At 36.9% G+C, this 19,239-nt stretch overlaps 1 protein-coding gene across 1 annotated transcript in view; it reads left to right on the top strand.

The window, feature by feature from the left end:
• LOC104078823 (protocadherin Fat 4-like) overlaps positions 1-19,239 on the top strand; it is a gene marked incomplete at its 3' end in the record, with an annotated part of 35,949 nt that overhangs the window by 1,598 nt on the left and 15,112 nt on the right. The window contains exons 2-21 of the mRNA XM_009580611.1: positions 396-467; positions 3,312-3,472; positions 4,655-4,699; positions 5,085-5,183; positions 5,524-5,613; positions 6,327-6,437; positions 7,156-7,272; positions 8,348-8,438; positions 8,993-9,105; positions 9,362-9,535; positions 10,376-10,531; positions 11,532-11,712; positions 12,687-12,820; positions 13,797-14,741; positions 15,115-15,240; positions 15,377-15,634; positions 15,948-16,046; positions 16,152-16,324; positions 17,318-17,466; positions 18,409-18,716. Coding sequence (XP_009578906.1) covers positions 396-467; positions 3,312-3,472; positions 4,655-4,699; positions 5,085-5,183; positions 5,524-5,613; positions 6,327-6,437; positions 7,156-7,272; positions 8,348-8,438; positions 8,993-9,105; positions 9,362-9,535; positions 10,376-10,531; positions 11,532-11,712; positions 12,687-12,820; positions 13,797-14,741; positions 15,115-15,240; positions 15,377-15,634; positions 15,948-16,046; positions 16,152-16,324; positions 17,318-17,466; positions 18,409-18,716 — 3,602 coding nt within the window. The remainder of the gene's footprint in view (positions 1-395; positions 468-3,311; positions 3,473-4,654; positions 4,700-5,084; positions 5,184-5,523; positions 5,614-6,326; positions 6,438-7,155; positions 7,273-8,347; positions 8,439-8,992; positions 9,106-9,361; positions 9,536-10,375; positions 10,532-11,531; positions 11,713-12,686; positions 12,821-13,796; positions 14,742-15,114; positions 15,241-15,376; positions 15,635-15,947; positions 16,047-16,151; positions 16,325-17,317; positions 17,467-18,408; positions 18,717-19,239) is intronic.

Below are 19,239 nucleotides of genomic sequence, written 5' to 3'. Positions count from 1 at the left end.
AGCAGGAAATTAACAAACAGTGATTCATTATTGTCAGGCCATAAAGCCCAAGTTTCAGTCCGGTCAGAGTACAAAGGAAGGACAATTCTGTAGCTAGACATTTTTGCATCCTTTTTTGATAGCTGCTTTTTAAGTTGTGAAGTCCTTCATTGTAGAATTTTTTGGGGCAAGGATAGATTGGGTCTGAGACACCAATGTTTACCTACTCTGTGTAATGTTGTATTGTTTTAAACCCTGAAAATTATGTCAAGGTGCCACCATGATAACTGTCTTTCAGCTTAATTTGAACTAGTGTGTGTATCTGGTTTTATGTAGCATAAGCTTTTTTACCTTGTTCTATTTCTGGAAATAGTCCCTCTGTGTCATTTGTACATGACTTTTCCTTTTCTTTTTAGAAACCACAAGTATAAATTGTGACATAACACCCAACCTACTCACGCTGTCAGGCTTTTTGGATGAATATACAGGTAAAATCATTATTTTATCCTAGAATTGCCTGATTTGCTTCCTAATGCGCATAGTACTTCAATGCTTCACATGGTGTATTTTATAATGAATCTGTATTATTAGTTGTTTTACAATAGTCTTCATGGCTGGATGCAGCAGCTGCCTGCATGGCATGCTGCTTAGTAGAATAAATAAATATAAAAACCAGAATTCCCTGATCCAAGGATTTCACTGTCTGAATAGACAGAGCATGTAAAGGGAAGGGAAACAAATACAGAAAAATTGACGTTTACAGTTCACCTTGTCCGGTCAGCCCACAAGAGCTGATCTCTTCTTTCCCTCCTACATCAGAAGGAACCACTGCCACTGCAGCCCTGCTCTGCTTCCAGAGCTCTGCTCTGCTTCAGACTGGAATCTCTCTGAAAGCAAATTTTTTGTCTTGTTGGGGCAGTAGGGAGAGCAGATGGGGAGTGCAGAGGAAGAAGCAGGTTTGCAGCACAGGGAATTACAGGATCAATGCTGGCCACTCGACGTATTTGCATTTTCTATTCTAGTTTTCTTTGTTAGTGTAGCACACACTGTATTATTCTGATGATTATTTAATTTTTGCAACCTGACAGGGTTAACATTAACTTATCCCCACATTTTCTGTGCTTCCTTAGCCTAGCTGGCAAAGTGGGACTGTGCCTTGGAGACAAAATCCCACACTGGGGCAAGTACAGTGACTGCAAGAGAGCACAGTGCAGAAAAGGAGTAGACAGTACTTTATTGTTTGGTATTTACATTACAAATGCAGTTCAGAGGATAACTTCATCCTCCTTTCCTCCCACCACTAACCAGAGAGGTTACTGTTGTTAGCTAAAGGGTAGGGCTGTTGTCTGTGACTACGCTGTCTGTTAGAGGCAGCCCTGCAGTCAGCATTTGACTTGCCTAACGGATATACAGCGATCTCACAAGGCAAAGCGTTAGGTTATGGCCAAAGCGTTCCCTTCAGGATATGTCATAACCCTTAGGAGCTCATGGGAGCATGCACCAGGCCCATGCTGACTGTCCGCAGGCAATCTTCATTGTGTCTGGCTTTCAGCAAGATACAGAAAACAGGTATGAAACAGAGCAGTGTTTTTTTCCAGCCACTGTTGAAACATCTCTTTCAAAGCTGTAAGGGCATAGCTGCTGTGTCTGACTCTTGCATGGAGATAGAAAGGAAAAGAATCATTTTTTACCCTGATTCCTCTTCATTTAATTTTTAAGCGACTAGCATGAAGTCTGACCCTTTGTGTGTGTCATATGTATGAGTGTACCTGCTGACATATCTGTAATGAATAAGCAAGATGGACAACCAGCTTCAATTTTTCCAAGCGCTTCCTTCTTCCTTTTCATTAGGCTCTCTCTGCTGAACGGAATACTATTTCCAAAGCAGCTGCTTCATATTTCTTGTCTGAATATATCCAGCTGTGGATGGAGTATTAGACAGTACATCAGCAGGCAAAGATAGATTTTATTTTCCTAGATCGTTTTCTTCCAACGGTTTCAACACTGCACACTAAATAGTGTGATACCACACAATACTGTGCCCCTGGGACACAGCCCAGTTGTTCTGTGCTTACTGCCATCTGACTGGACTTTCTCCTTACACGCAATTATAGTCCAGTATCTTTGGGCTGGTAGCTGACAGCATTCCAGACACTCCGTGCTGCTGGAAAAAGACGAGGTTCCCTTCCTTTAGGCCCTTAGAGACCAAGACCAAAAGTCTACATGTGGAGATTAGAGATGGGGCTGTTACAGAAAGGGTTTACTAGCCTAAATTAGTAACGATGGAGTACAAAAACAATGGAGTAAGAAAGAAACACAGCTAGCAAGTTTCCTGAAGATCATGGAAAATATTTGGGATGTTCAGGAAAGATTTTGGAGGGGAGAGGGGATTAGGGGTTTGCAATCCAGATAATGTATTCCATGAGAAGGTAAGTATTATTTCATGAACACAAATATCTTGATAATATGAGTAACATAACTTTAATCTATTTAATAAAATTGCCAATAGCACCACACTGGATGGGTTAAAAGGATACCTTTCAAACACACTTTCAAACATAGATTTGGTGTTTAACCAAGCAAGTAATACACTCACTACTGAAATGATAGTGAGTCTAATATGAATATTGATAATTACAAATAACAGGTTTTAATATTTTCAAGACAATAGTTCCTAAATGCATAGCTGTAGAAAATCACGTTCAAATTGATTCAAAGGTTGCATTGTTTTGTGTTCCAGTATTCTGTCTATATAGGAACAGATTAAAGGAGGGGCCATAGGCTTACCATTCTGTGCCAAAATCAAAATTTAAACAACCACAAACCTGCATCCAGATTCACACTGGATTCTACTTGCTTGGTAGATTCAACTAAGAGATATGAAATGCCCTTGTGTTTGGAAAATACTGAATCTCCTCCCATGCAGCCCAAAATCAGCCTCTCGCTGATTTTGATTACGTTCCCTGACTTTGATTACACTTTGATTATATTTTCACACTAAATGTAAAAAAAGTTTTGCAGCATAAAGCAATTTCCAGAAAATGGTGGAAATTTAGGTGTAAATAATGCCAAGCTTTTTAATTCTGGACATATTGTACAGAATGTGAATATATTGGAAAAAGTGGGTTTGTGGGGTTTTAAAAACATACAAATACCCTTGTGCACAGTACTTAAAGGGACTTTTAACAGATCTCACTGTTTAGCTCAAAATGCCAAAATAATATAAAATGTAACCGAAAGGTAACCAGTAATCTAGTTGTCAATACATGTGAAATGAACCTATGGATTTCTTTTCCATAAAGCAATCTAATTTATTATGCTTTTTCTTACAGGTGATATAGAATGGATTACAAATATCCCACCCAATGTGAATTTGAAATTAAAAGAATATCTGTTCCCTGAACACTTACCATATGTGGAGTTAGTATTTAATTCTGGATCTGATAATGCAACAGTGAGGACTCATAAGCCACTGGATGTTGATTCTATTGAGGTATTCTTTTCTTCTATTGAGGTATTCTTTTTCACTGCATGTAAAACCTATATGTCAAGATTTTATTGACAGGTGAAAAAAAGTAGCACTAAGACATAAATTTTAATTGTTCGTTCCCTCATGATACAGGTTGGTATTCCAAAAAAGTGACTCATCAGAAAGAGCAGCATAGACTTCAGTATCTACATCTCAGTAGTATCTGTTAAATGTCTTCAGTTTCCTGTAACTGTAGACTTATCTGGGATCTGACAGTCAGACAGGTTCTTTCCTAATCGTGTATTGTCACTTGTAATGAAAGCTGTAAATATGCAGTTATGATAGGTGTCACTTTTCTTAAAACTCATCTCTCGATAACATGAATTATTTTATCAAAGTGAGATTGATCAGATATAATTTGGTAGAAGTCAATCCTTAATCATATGAATATTTATACAAGTGCTTAACTTCACATGTGAATAAATCCATTGGATTCTGTTGGTTGATGCACAAAAGGATAGGTCCTTCTTCCTAGGCCATTCTTGCTCTGTAGCACTATCAGGAATCTCTAAAGCAATATTAATGTTTTTCCTGGCTGAAGTTGCCTCTCAATATGAAAATGGTGTAGTTCTACAGAGTAAGTGGAGGCTATTTTTTGTACAGGTATTATTTCAGAGTAGCGTTGTATTTGACAGAATTGAACCATACATATTTTAAAAGCCACTGTTAAAATCAAGACTTCTAATTGATGAAAATGTGTTTACAACTTTTACATTCACATTCCTCATTTGGATATTTTTCCAAATGGCTTAAAACACTTTTTATGCTTCTTACACATACTTTCCCATTCTCTGTCAATTTTCTATCAGGGAGAACAGTCAGGTACATGGATGGTGGGATCTGGGTGGGTAGATATCAGCAGCAGATGAATGGCAGCCAAATAAACTTTACAATTAATAATCTCTAATGACTTTGCTATATATTGTAAGCAGTGTGTTTTGGTACAACATATTGAAATGACAAAAATAGCTGAAGTATGCTCCTGTAACTGAATCAGATAAACAATTCATTGTCAACTCAGCATGGCACACCTGAGGATGCAAGTACCACAAGTTGTTTTGTATAATTTTGACATAAACATTCTTTGACAATCATATTAGGAATTCATAGATAATACTATTTATTTGCTTGTTTGTTAATTTTTAGAGTGACCATCTCTTTTATGCTGTTGTTTGCCAAAGGATTGGAACAGTAAGTAAAAGACATGTTTTATCAACTATATTTTTTTGTCTAAGTTTAATGCAAATCATTATTTTCTGAAATACTCTTTCATTTAAAGATACGATGCAGGGGTTAAGAGTACATTGTAGAAGATGTATTTGTTTAAATGTGCCAATTGGAATGAGTGTTTTTGTTCACAGAAAACCTAAGGTAAATTTTAAAAAGTTAATTTAAAAATATTTTCACAAATTTTCTACTCCATTAGAAATGGTAGTCTAACTCTCTCATTACAGTTTTTAGAACTGAAGGGGTGTCTCTTTGAAGATCTCACTTTATATGATGAAATCAAATGTTAGCAGTATGCTGCTACCTCACTGCTGTCATTTCTAACCTGTCTTTTGCTTCCATTACACAGACTAATGAGATAGAGAATGCACGGGACTTAGCCTTAGAAGACGTAAATGACAATTCTCCACAATTTCTACAAACTCACTATAGCACTTCAGTATCAGAGGTGGGTTATGGCAAATGTTAATATTTTTTTCTTGTGATATTTTTAAATTACTTTCTGGGGCCAAAACATATGAGGTTCTAATGTGACCACACTCATATTAGATCATTACATGCACTCTTACGGGACTTTTCTACACCTTTGCGTGGGTGTGGAAATGGCTGGGCTGCATCTACAGCTGGAGGCATGGGGTGAAGAAGATACATTCAGCTCTCTGACCTAAAATGGAAATTGGAAGTAATTTGCATATGCTAAGGAGATGGCACAGCTTTCCTGCCAGAAGTTAGGAGGGATACCAAAAGGGGCTTGTGACTGAGCACTTGATGATCTTTATTTTCTCTAGGTATCTGCAATAAATTCCATGGTTATAAAAGTGGAAGCTGTGGATAAAGATTTTTCACCTTTGTTGAGCGTCATTACTTATAGTCTTTGGGTGAGTGCCCTTTGTGTGTTATAGACTGTGAACACCAGTCTACATTTCATACGAAATACAGCCTGGGACCAGATCTGAGTACGCTATCTTGCAGTGTGCAGTTATTATTACAAATCTGCAAAATGCTAGCATCAGAAAGACCACTTAAAATTAGAACTTATACCACAGGATCAGCCTAGCATGCAGTGAGCCCTCAGTATTGTTTCTTACCATTTGTGAAATGTTTTGTGGCACTCTTCAGTTACAGCTAGGGAACTCAGTGATTCTTTCTAGAAGCACGAGTGAAACTGTTTCCCCTCTTTTTAAAGTTCGTATTTGATTTGCTGTTGATCTCCAGTCCTGCTGAGGTGTATATGTAAGCCACCTGAAGTAAGATTATTTCAACTAACTTTAGATATCTGCAGTGGAGATCTTCACATCTGAGCTTGCTGTCTCTGCTCCTTTTATAGCTGGTGAAGGGAAGCTGATGCCGTTCATCTGATCTGCTTTAGTTATTGACTGTAGGATGAGATAAATCAGGTAGAAAGGCTAATGGCACTGATGGGAAAGGCAATAGAATGTGTTGAAGAAGATCAGCCTTTTCCTTTCCAGTGGTGGTGTTTGAAAGATTCCTGGTCCTTTATGAAGAATAGTCCAATTATAAAGGTGGTAAGAGAAAAGAAAATGTATTTCATTGTTAATCATGTAAAATATGTGATTTATTCATTTAATAGGGTCCAAACTCTGATTACTTTTATATAAGGGAAGGAGATGGAAACATCATGGTGAATAAAACATTGGATTACAACAAGATCAACCTTTTCAATTTAACAGTCCAAGCCAAGGTATGATATAAATTAAAAGAAGAATGAGAACTGCAATAGTTCTACAATGATACTTCATTTGTTATAACGTCCCAGTTTCTACGAATTTACAACTTAGGGAGTTCCCAAGCCAAAAGTTGTGTCTGCATCTTGGCTTACGCTGCGGATGAAGTAGCACATTCTTAATATTTGAGCCATTGTTTAAGTCTCCCCTCAAATACCAGCCCAAGTTTCTTTCTGTGTGTGTTTCTTTAAGTATGTATATTGTACATATTTATTCTCCTCCATTCTAACATATATTCACCTATTCATTCTGGCGGATCTATCCTATTTTTGCTTCATCTTACCACCTGCAGTCTTTTTGTGTGTCTTTTTTGAGATTTGAATATATATTTGCCTTCAATTCCTTTTAGAACTAAAAAGAAGTAATTTTGCCACATTTATTGTGGTATCTAGCAAATAGTATAGCTGCAGCATATGTACTGTTACTACGGTCTACGTGCTACTGTGTAACACATGCCTGATATAAAATTAATAACTAAGAACAGTTATCTTTTGATAGCATTATTGCTAGAACTGGATTTCTAGAAAAGGAAGAATCTGAGAGGGTTGAGAGTTCTCAGGTTAAAAATGCTTAGACACTACAAAGCACTTATAATAATATTCTGCTGTGTTTTCCACTGAGAAATGGCTCTTTCACTACAAAGTTTCTTATTTTCTTTCTTCTCTTGGGATGCAGGAAAAATTTGGAAACAACAGTGATACTGCATCGTTACTAATTGATGTACAAGATTATGATACGTTGAACCCCTATTTCAGTCAATCAGTGTACAATGGAAAAATCAGTGAAAACCAGGTAAAAGCTTTTCATTGGATGCTGCAGATGTAAATAGGCTATTCCTGTCCACAGTGCTTTTCCTTCAAGGATTCTTCATCACTGAGCAGCTTAAGATGGAGGGCTGCTCTGTTTTGTGCTAACTGGTGAATTGTAAGGTTATCAACTGTAGACCTCCAAGTACCAGGTAAACAGGCCATGTATTATATGAAGCATAAAACTTTCTGCTACAGAAACAGATTCTTTTGTGTTTGGAGGAAAAAAAGAAAAAAAAAGAAAAATAGAACTAAACAGGTGTTATAACAGGGCTTTTACTGTAAACTTGGAAGGGCAGTTGACTGCCCATCAGTCCTGGAGTCAGCGGCCTGGTTTCAGTTTTAAATAGTGCAATTCCTTCATACTTCATTACATCAGGTAAGCAAAATAAGAATCTGAATGGTAAACTGTGGTTTATATTATATTGTAATTTTCTTTTTCTATATAAGGTGGAAATTTCTGGGTGGAATGTATTTGTTTAACTCAGGCTTCTGTATGTATTGACCAAAAAAAAAATCACAATATAGTATTACCAGAGTAATCCACTAAAATTAAAATCGTTAATTATCTTCTTTATTATCCCTATTTCTTTATCATTACCTTCATGTTAACATATTTTGAACCACATATGCTTTTGGTGTTACAACTTTGGTGTCCCTTTTGTTAGAAGTTCATCTTTAATTGTCTGAAAGGAATCATTTTAGATCTTCTAAAATGTTTTTATCTTTTAAATAAATTGTTGTTTTTATTAGGGCTGCAGTGTTGACTCGCGTACTGTTTTCCAGGAGAGGAATAGAACTGAAATATTCAGTGTTCTTAATATGAATTCCATGAGTGACTACAGCTTCATAGTCTGGTGTTTCTCAAACACAGTGTATCCATCAAGTATTTTGGTCATCGTTTTCCTCTGTAAAGCGTGTATGGCAGAGAGAGAATTTTTTCTGGATCCCAGTGATTAAATACATGTTTCTTGTTTCTTTAATCAAAATTGTACTTAATGAACAATTTGAAGTTTATGTGTATTTTTTTCAAGTTAATCAAGTTAATATATGTTTTCTAGTTGGGTCCTCTGGCTATTCTCCCAGAGAAGATATTGGCTGAAGATGGAGACACAGGTATAAATGAAAAAGTAGTTTACAGCATCAAGCTAGGTAAGAGCCTTTATTTTCTTTTGGACACTCACACAGTAATTTATGATGTCTGTATTACCGAAGGGAATGATAAGGAGCTGCAGTGTACAGTCAGATATCTTAACTGCATACAACTTCACTACAGGGCTGCTCCGCAAGCTAAATCAGCTTAATTTCAGTCATTATAGCAGGGTCCAACTATTTTTAAAATGTTTAGGTGTTCTTAACCTCCTTCTAAGGAACAATTCCTGATTCAAAGTGTAAGCCATTTTAGAGGCTTCCATTTGATCAAAGGATTTCCATTCAGGACCATCTACAGAGATCAATTCCATCAGGAGCTTTTCCTCCTCCTGACAGAATTGCTAAAAGCTCATGAGATGCTTAATTTGAGACCCTTGAAGTGCAGGTGAATTTCCTAAGAATTGTTTTGAGGACAGAGTGTTTGAAAAAAGCCTTTTATCTGGAATGTCTGTTCATTTTTGCTATTGCTGAGAAGATAACAGTCATAAAAGGACAGGTCAGACTTACTGTTCTGGTGCATTCTCATTAAACCATTGCAATTTGTTGCTTTTCAGTGCAACCCCTGGCCTATAGCAACACCTTTTCAATCAATGCAGACACTGGAGTGTTGGAAGTAAAGACTGCAGTTGACAGAGAAGAATGTCCATATCTTGTTGTGGGCATCCAGGTAGTGATTGTTTTAGAGTTCAGTGTGTTAATAATTTCATAAAGTAATATGTGAATCCATGTTGCTGTTAATAGTATTTCTCATAGTAATGTTAAAGGGCAGTTGGTATCGAGGCTCCATCCTGCCATTTAAAATGCAAAAGAAAGGAAAACTTCATTCCTTAAATATATGCAGTCATGTCATGTCCTTGTGTTAAGCTGGAACGGCTCACTGTTATCAGGGTATGGAATTTACAGCTACGAACTCTGTTTTCTAGGCAACTCAGCAAGACAATATTTTCAAAACAGCTGATGCAGTAGTGCTGGTTACTATTGAAGATGTGAATGACAATCATCCAGTCTTGTCACAATCAAGTTACAATGTTTCAATTCTAGAAAATTTACCAAATGGGATGGAAGTTCTTCAAGTAACAGCTATTGACAAAGATGAGGTAAAATGACAATTTGTTATGGTTGCTACAAACACTGCACTCTGAAATACAGTATAAAATTCTTTGCGTTATACAGGTATAGTGAATAGTGCTATAGATTTTTTTTTTTTCTGACTACCCAAATATGCTTAAGCAAAACAACCTTAATTTCACTTCTTTAAGGTGTAGAGTACTGCAGCCAAAGAATAAATTTTGTCTGTCTCTGAAACTCCTCTGATTTGCATAAGGTCCTAAATATGAAAGTGCAGAGGTGCAAAATGGACACAAAGCTGCAAGTCGCCCTCAGCCTGCATGATATATTTTTTCCATGTTGTTTGCTCCTCTCCCTTTTTTTTTTTGGAACTGTAACCTCAATTAAACCAGAAAATTAAATGCTTTCCACCTGAAAAGTAAGAAGAAAACATCCTAAGGGACTAGCTCACTGATTGTCCTATTTAATAACAAATAGCACTCCTGTTTGCAGGGAGGCTTCCAAGGAACATTCATTCTCACTTCAGCTGACGGAACCTTCCAGCTAAGTCAAGCTGGGATCCTAACTGTGAGAAACTCCACGCTGTTGGATAGGGAGAGAATACCATCTATTCACCTACAGGTATTAAATATGAGCCTACTCCTTTCCAAAGCAACCCGAGGCAAACAGGTGATATCTGATCTGTCCTGGCAAGAAGCTGACACTCTGATATGGATCAGCAGCTTATTTGAAGAATCAAATCCAGACTATCTGGAGGGAAATACCACTAGTGATACAGTTTACTCAGCTTGTAATTGTTGTTCATCCTTCTTACGACTTGTAGAACATGCATTTGAACAAAGCAATAATTTTACTGCATCCTTTTTAAGGTCACTGCTAGAGATCATTTGCCACCTTACAATGAGGGACACTCTACAATCAACATATTGTTGCTAGATGAGAATGACAATAGCCCAACCTTTAGAGGCACGCCATATAAACAAGATATTTTCATCAACATGACTGCAGGAATGTCCATTCTTCAGGTACTAGAAGTACTAAGTAAAAATGACATTTTAATGAGTTGAATGTATGCATGAGTCCTTTCTTGAACTTGTGTAGCGGTCCTATTGAATAGGGGATCTTTTTTGAACTCCTCTGAGTTCAGAAACAATCCAACTTTTATTTAAAAGCTTACGGCTGTTGATATTCCATAATCACAGTGTCCTGCATGCTCTAGTCATATCCCAGGTCAGGGAACAAATGATAAAAGGAATTTTATTCTTGATCTTAGATGCTGTGCACCATCCTGAATTCCACAAACATAAGACAGAAAATAAGATTCTTGGATTTAGCTGTTGTAAGGTGTTTAATGAAAACTGAATGTTGTTAGAGTCCAGAAATTTAAATAATTGTAAAAATTTTTGAAAGGCTCCTGAATGCTGAAGCATTGTTGATAATTTTTAGATACGATATACTTTTTGTAAGATAGTAAACCAGTTAACCAAATAAAACAGGAAACCAAGATAAAAATCGCTTCAGGAGCTGAGATACATAGGGAGTCACTAGCAAAACTCATACCCAGGTGTACTGATTTAATGGCTCCTGATGTAATCTCTTGAACAATCTACCACCAGTGACTTTGGAATTACTATGAAACAAGCTTTCTGAGATACAAACTTGGTGGTGTTCACGTGAGTTCCACAGGGGCAGGATTTCACTCTCACTGCTGGAATCATATTGCGTGTGCATCAGAGAGCGAATATTCTTACTAAGGTTTAACCCAGGAATCATATAGGAAGTAAACAGTCAGTCAGTTAAAGGTATAACCGAATTTTAATGTGGCTATATTTAGCTGATTTTCATATACATAAAATTATCCAGACCTATTATTTGATATAAATGGGAGGGAAAAAAAAACACAACTGATTCCTAATTATCTGCTACCTCAATGATTTTCTCTGCAAACTACACAAGAATAAGCAATTTGTGTTACTTGATAACAGCACACGAAACTAGAGTAAAATTTTTTTTTTTTCCCTCCAGGTTGCTGCTGATGATCCGGATGATGGTATAAATGGAGAGATAAGCTTTATCTTAGCTGGTGGCAATGAAGATGGATACTTTGAATTGGATACATCCACAGGACAAATCAGTTTAAAAACAGTAATCCCATTAGGAGTCAACCAGCTTAAGAACTTTGTCTTGTGGATAACGGCTATTGATGGTAAGACAAGATTTTAGTACAGGTCAACACAGCTATTCCCAGGGATGAGTTTTGGGTTTGTTTTGGTTTTTACTTGAAAGAATGCTGTCAAAATAGACTTTGTTTTAAAAATACCATATATTTTTAACTGCTCTTGTTTGCTGAAGGTAAGAAGAAAGCTGTCTTATCCAAAGTAATTGCTGCATCTCTGCTATTATATCAAATCTAAGTTTTCTTTATGGCTATGGGAAGAACATGCAAAATAACATACATCTCACACCTTCCTTTAACTTAATTATTGACTGTTGTTGCACAGCATAGAATACAGAGATTCAGGCGCAAGCTAGGAATTTATAGTTCAGTCATCAATCAACAGGGAGTAAAATGAAAGTAAAATGTGATGAGTAACTTGGTCTTTGTCTGCACATCCATGTGGGTACTGAAAAACTAAAATGGAGATGCCAAAGCCATTTTTAGGATGACCAGCACAGCACAAACGTCATTTCTGTAGCCAAGTTTATCGAGGGTTTCTTTTTTTTAAAACAGTAACGGAGTTCATGATCTGAATAACAACAGACATAAATGTAACCTAGGAATGGTATCCCACTCCTGGTAGCTTGAGCATACAAAGTGTTTTTCAGCCTCCCAATTTTCCCCTGGTTTGGTCAATATGAGCTCTGTGTCTTCAAATTTATGGCCGTGTGGATAAAATGGGTACCGGGGGGAATATAGTTACAAAAGAGATTCATCAGTCCATCCTTTGTCTGTCTGTGCTAATACTGTTGTCTGTATTCAGGTTCATATACTGTAAGTGTAACACCCAATACTGAAACTCTGATCTTGGTTAGGACCTCTCAGCAGCATCATAATAGTAGCAGTAAGGATTTAAAAAAAAAAAAAAAAAAAATCAGTGCCAGTGAAAAAGTATATTTTTTTGGGGGGAGGCAGAAGGTATTTTGTGCATCTGCTAGAAGATTGTTTTCTTTTGCTTGCAGGTGGGATGATTCCAAGAAGTTCATCAGTGCCAGTACAAATCTTTGCAGTTGGAGATTCCAGACCACAGTTTACTCAGAAAACATATAATGTGTCTGTGGAAGAAGAGCTAGTCAGTCCTGTTGAAGTAGCAAGAGTAAGAACAACTTTATCCTATCACTTGTATAGGACATGACAGCTATAAGAAAATCCTGTAATATATGTGCTCTGAATGTCTGTAACCCCCTGAGTTACGGATAACTAGATGTTGTGTTTTCTTTTCTGCATATCAAGTTTCACATACATTACAAACTGATCACATCCCTCAGATGAAGCCTATCACCCATGAAGCCTATTCCTTCCATTTCAAATCTTTAAATGGCATCTGCTACCATTTAAAAAAACCAAACAAACAAACCCTTAAAAAACCCAAACCCAACAACAACAACAAAAAAAGAAACCAAAATACTCAACCAAAAAAAACCCCAGAACTGCTTGGGGAAGTAAGCTTTCATGCTTAGCCCTTTGTTGTCTTTGGACATTCTCCAAAGCCTGTAGTGGCCCAAAGGCTAGAATAGGCAATGTTCACTCATCTGTCAGTGATAAATCTAAAACCCTGTGACATGATACAGCTAGGAAATGGAGACTTCCCATCAGAGAACTGTCATAAAGGAATTTTCAAAGAAGGCTCTAGAACTTGCTCCTCATCTTGATCAAAAAATGCTCAGACAAACAGGCAACCAGAATGCACTTAGATGCAGTTCTGAACAGATGGGAGGTCTGATAGCAAAGCAGTGGAAGATAATGTGTTTTAGTGTTTTGATTTATTGACTTCCTGAGTTAGTTAATTTTTCACCTTTTTTCATACAAAGAAAGGCAGAACCAAAGGTTAAAGTGCAGTCTATTATTTTTATTATGTATTGTATGTATGCACATTTCTGTATTAGTGATGTTCCAGTAAAAGGCAGTCCTCTCCAACTGTATTTTTATGTATATTGTGGCTTGATTCTTACTACTTTTAATTAATAACATTAGTAAAATAAGTTCAGACATACTTAAAACCATCATTCTTTTTTAGACAGTGGCTTATTGCTTTGAATTCACTTATGGGTAATATGCTGTATCTTACACAGGTAGAGTATGAGTCTTTAAATCCCCATATACCAGTTACGTTTCAAGTGCTGACAGAATCTGCTACATTTGACATCGATGTCAATGGAATCATCTCGACAAAAACCAAACTGGACTATGAATCCCGGAATAACTATATACTAAATATTTCCTTGTCAGATGGAAATGCTACTGACTATGCTACAGTATTTATCAAAGTTACAGATGTCAATGATAACAGTCCTGTGTTTGGTATAACCAGCACTACCATTACCATTCTGGAGAACGTGCCAACTGGAACTAGTATTACCAGCGTGTCAGCTACGGATGTGGATGAGGGCTTTAATGGATTAGTGGTTTATACTCTGAAAGGTGGAGAAGGAAGAATGGATATTGATACTTCAGGATTAATTTTGCTGGAAAAGAAATTGGATAGAGAAACACAACACTTCTATAACTTAACAGTGATTGCCAGTGACCAAGGCCAACCTGTGCTGTCTACAGCTCTCAATCTGACAGTCGTCATTGATGATGTGAATGACAACCTTCCAGTCTTCTCATCAAGTAGATATGAAGTGAGTGTCCCTGAAGACGAAGTGCTTGGAAGGGCACTGCTGACTGTATCTGCTACTGACTTGGATGCTGGGGCCAATGCTCTCGTGAAGTACAGAATTGTTAGCCAGCAACCTCCAACCTCCTCGCCGGTGTTTCTTGTCAATTTGACCACAGGCCAGCTCAGCCTGAGCCAGCAGCTGGATTATGAAACCATAAAGCAATTTGAAGTAGAAGTGGAGGCATCAGATGGAGGGCAGCCAAGTCTCAGCGCTAAAACACTTGTGATTGTGCATGTACTAGATGTCAACGATAACCCACCAGAATTTAATGAGGCAGCTTATGATGTATTTGTGTTTGAAAACCTACAAAAGGGTAGTCCTATCTACACATTCAGTGTTACTGACAAGGACGAGGTAGGTACCAAATTAATCTCATCCTGATAAATCAAAAAGACATAGTTTTCTCTATTAATCTGCGAAAAAGCATAGTAGTAGATGGGCAAAGGGAGATTTCTTAAATGATTGGCACAAAGTACATTTTGGGTCACAAAAACTTCATCGTGCTTTCTATGGAGCCAGCAATAAAACTTCCTTAACCAAGGCAGTTAAGACCTTGTACAAAATAGTTTACTGGCTATATAAGAGCAGGTTATTAAACCTTGCAAAGCACTTGTACTTCTTTAATGAGAAGTCTTATAGAAATGTCAGGTAATAATATTAATAAGATTTTTTTTTTAACTTAAATATTCATCATTTTAATCTTAAATGAACTATGTTTTCTTTTTAGGCTGGCTTTTCTCAGGGACACTTTATTCATAACAGTACTTTGTTTACTGTGGATATCCCTGGAATACTTTCATTAAGGAATGACACAGAACTGGACAGGGAGACTACATCTGGATTCACTTTACAAGTAAATTTGGGGACAGACTCTGCAACTTTGGCTCATTTCTACTTCATTCCCTTGAACCCTTTTTTGTGTCTTCATCAGATGGTTAAAATGGCAATACAGTCAACTAAAATTCCATTTTTGTTTCTTACTTTGGCAGGTATGGGCAGTTGACGCTGAAACAAATGGGCTTAATTCAAGTGCCTTGTTCCACATCACTGTTCTGGATGTCAATGATAACAACCCTGAGTTTCAGATGCAGCCATACAGTTTTGCAATTCTGGAAGCAGATTACAAGTTGGGTGCTCCTGCTAGAGTTGGACATGTGACTGCTACTGATTTGGATGAGGGAGAGAATGCGCGAATTACTTATTACTTATCAGCTGAGGATGGGGATAATCCATATAGCATCCAACAGGTAAGGGTTTGGATTTGCTAAAAACCGTACTTAGATACTGCTTTTCATGAAGTTACTTGACATAGTAAGATACATCAGGTAAAAAGAGTAGGCAGTAACCATTCTAGTACACATGAAATCAAAGCCAGCATGTGCTCTGTAGTTTGGAAATATACTTCAAAGTCCGAAAATTAAGATACACTGGTCAGACATTGCTTGGAATCTGAATTATATTTGTCCAAGGGAGAACAGAGGATTTCAATCCCTCATCTGAGAATTCAGTGTACAAGAGTTATCAAAATGATCTGTGCATGACCTGTGTTACCTTTTCTAGGATGGAACCATTTTGGTTAATGGCTATGTAGACCGAGAAACTAAAGAGAAGTATGAGCTGCTGTTGGTGGCATCTGATAACGGAGTACCTCAAAGGCAGGTAATAGAGGCGCACACATTATTCTTGATTTGCAACTTCCTTTTATTCATAAATTTAAGTGTCTGTGTATTTTCTGAATTGTGGTTTTCTCCTGTCACATGCCAGAATTTTACATACGTCAGCATTCAAGTGTTAGATGTGAATGATAACCCTCCTCAGTTTACGAAAGCACAATACTCGGCCAGTGTACGTGTAGCAACAGCAAAAGAAGGACTGTCTGTACTATCCGTGTCTGCTACTGACCTTGACGCTGGGAACAATTCTGTTATTTCATACAGGTAAATTTCTGTGACGTTAACGAGTATCTTTTCTTAAAGAAACAGAAGGGTATTTTTATTTCTCATGAAGTATTTTTATTGGTCATAAGAAGATAAGATCTGTTCATAGATAATTTACAAGTGCTATAATCAGTAATGATTTTTAAACTTAGGAAAAAGGACAGTCATTACGCTGTGTTTCAGAGCTTGTCAAATCATGATTACACCATAAGAAAGAGAATGCAATCAAATGATAAACTTAGCAATAAGAACCGAAAGATTTGCTTGAATTTCTGAAATTTTGTATAATATATTGGAGTTTCCGAGTAAGAAGTAAATGAATCTCCAAGAATGACTGTCTTTTCACACATCTGTTTGCTGGGAGGAGGAGATCAAGAAATACTAACTTTCCTAATGCACTATGCACAAAAAAATTAATCGAGAAAGATTTTTGGATGAGCCCTATATCATGGAAAATACCTTGGATACCTTGACATGAAAAGTATAGATTGAGAAGGACAGATGAATGAGTCAGTAAACTGGGTGTTTAAAACTAGCGTCTTGAAAGAGAATATTTTTAACTATGAGATGGCATTCTACCTTAAACACATTACTTTTTCTTGTGAGCAACCCAGTTATCTGTGAGAGTTTGCAGAACACTAGGAGTCAGCAGGTCTGCAGTCTTCAGACAAATGTCACCTGGATTTCTTGTATTGCTGAATATACAGCTGAGTGTGCAGTATCTGCCTTCTATTCGTGGGAAGATCAAAGGCTTGGAATATAATGGGAAGTGAAGGCATGAATGCTGTCTTTTTTCATGATGGAAGACATACTTGGAAATAAAAAGGCCGATATATATTTAGGCTAATGACAGCAGTTAAAACCTGTTGCTTAGCCATTCTTTATAAACAGGCAAATACAGTCTGTTGAGTGCTTGTTACAGAAGTAACAGTAAGAGGATGGTACTTCCAGTGTCATTAATATGAATGTTATACTGATTTCTCTTTAATACAGCCTCATGAACCATTCTGATGATTTCCGTATAAATAACCGCACTGGAGAAATCACCCTCAGCAGTAACTTGGACTATATCACAGCTGACACAGTTGTTACACTGATAGTTATTGCTGCTGATCACGGAGTTCCTCAGCTTACATCAAATGGTAAATGATGTCTTTTCACCTTTTTTTTTTTTTTTTTTCCTCCCCACATAAACATAACCTTTGCAAACATTGAAATTTGAAATTAATCCCATGGCTGTCAACTCAAAATGCATTAGGGCTAGAATCCATGTTACGTTTCAGCGATGATGAATATTTGCTTTGTACCCTTCGATTTCCTCCCAGCTGATCATATTAACAGAAAGCCTGGTTTAATAATTCTGGTTAGAAATACAGTTTTGTAGTTCTTGCAGTGGTGCTTATGGTACAAAACCCAGGACTTTATAGTAGTAGCCACTCTAAAAAGATGTATTAAAATAATATTGATAATGTGTGTCTCTCTTTCACTTTTCCTTTATTTTCTTAGAATTAGAAACATTTGAAGAAACTAGAAACTGGCAAATAACTGTCAAACAAGTTTCTGCTCTTTAAAAAAATACTGTCACATAGTATTTTCTGTAATTTTTTCATGTATTTTTAGGGGTTAGCTTTGATTTATCATGAACAGGAGAAACAACTGATTTTCTTAAAATAGGATGAGTGGCTACGACAGAATTTGCACTCATATGGTTTTATGTATATCCCTTCTCTTTTGTTACAAAGCAATTTAGCGCAAGATTTTTAAGGAGTGGAAAACGCCTGCTTATCCCATTAACTTCAAATTGGTGATCCTTGCTCTCCTGTCATATTGAAGCAACACTGCTGTGATCAGTGAAGTGGGGGGTTATTCTGGAACACTAGTTAGGTATAAAAGGCATCATGTTTTACGTGTTACATATTAATCCTTATTACTATTGATATTATTTTTTTTCTTCTCATTCCTCTTTCCTACATGCCAGTTTCTGTTATTTTCTTTTTAGTTCCTCAAAAATTTAGGGAAATAGAGCACAAATCATTATTATTTTAGCAGCGACTTCACTATTTTAATTTGTTTTCTCTCATTAGCCTCTGTTACTCTCTACTTGCTGGTAAATGACACTAGCTTCGGACTGACTTTCGATAGCTCCAGCTATGAGTTCAGCATTCAAGAAGAGGAACCAGCTGGGACTGCTGTTGGCTCTGTGAAGGCTCTGACTGGAAGCATAGCCATACAAGTAGTGTACTCTCTGAAATCTCATAAAGACACGTTCTCCGTTAGTGACCAAGGAGACATTGTGGCTCTTGCTCGGCTAGATCGAGAAGAAGGTGACCTGTACAGCATCATTGTAGAAGCTGTTGATTCTGTTGTGCCACCCAATACAGCTGTTGCTTTGGTACAGTATACTGCACTTAAAAATGTCTTTTAAAAAGGAATATAAAATATTTTTAAAAATATGTTAAAAAATCAAGCAATATCCAGATAAGTGTCACCTGTTAATGCAAGCATGAGGATTTTGGCAGCTTTTTATTTAACTTCCCTTTTTTTTCTGAGGAGATATTACCATCTTGAAATATTGTCAACTGCACAAATTGCATCACTTCCTGAGGAGATATTACCATCTTGAAATATTGTCAACTGCACAAATTGCATCACTTCCTGAGAGTTCCTCTGTGAACAACCCATAACCAGAGAAACTGATTAACACTGAAACTGATTCTGTGCATAACTTCTGTCAAATGCATGAAGCAGACAAGCCAAAAAGCCCCAGATTATTAATCCTGCTCATCTTTTCCAAGTTAGAGTATATGTTATCTCACTTGTAATAGCTGAAAAATGCTGAAGTTGTTCTGTATCCCTTTGGTTTTTGTGGTGGGGTGGTGGGTTTTTTTTTTTTTTTTTCCTATAGGCTTCCTTAG

The sequence above is a fragment of the Fulmarus glacialis genome, unplaced genomic scaffold (genome assembly GCF_000690835.1).
Source record: "Fulmarus glacialis isolate BGI_N327 unplaced genomic scaffold, ASM69083v1 scaffold11206, whole genome shotgun sequence".
NCBI classification, from domain to species: Eukaryota; Metazoa; Chordata; class Aves; order Procellariiformes; family Procellariidae; genus Fulmarus; species Fulmarus glacialis.
This window is presented reverse-complemented; position numbering and strand designations above follow the sequence as displayed.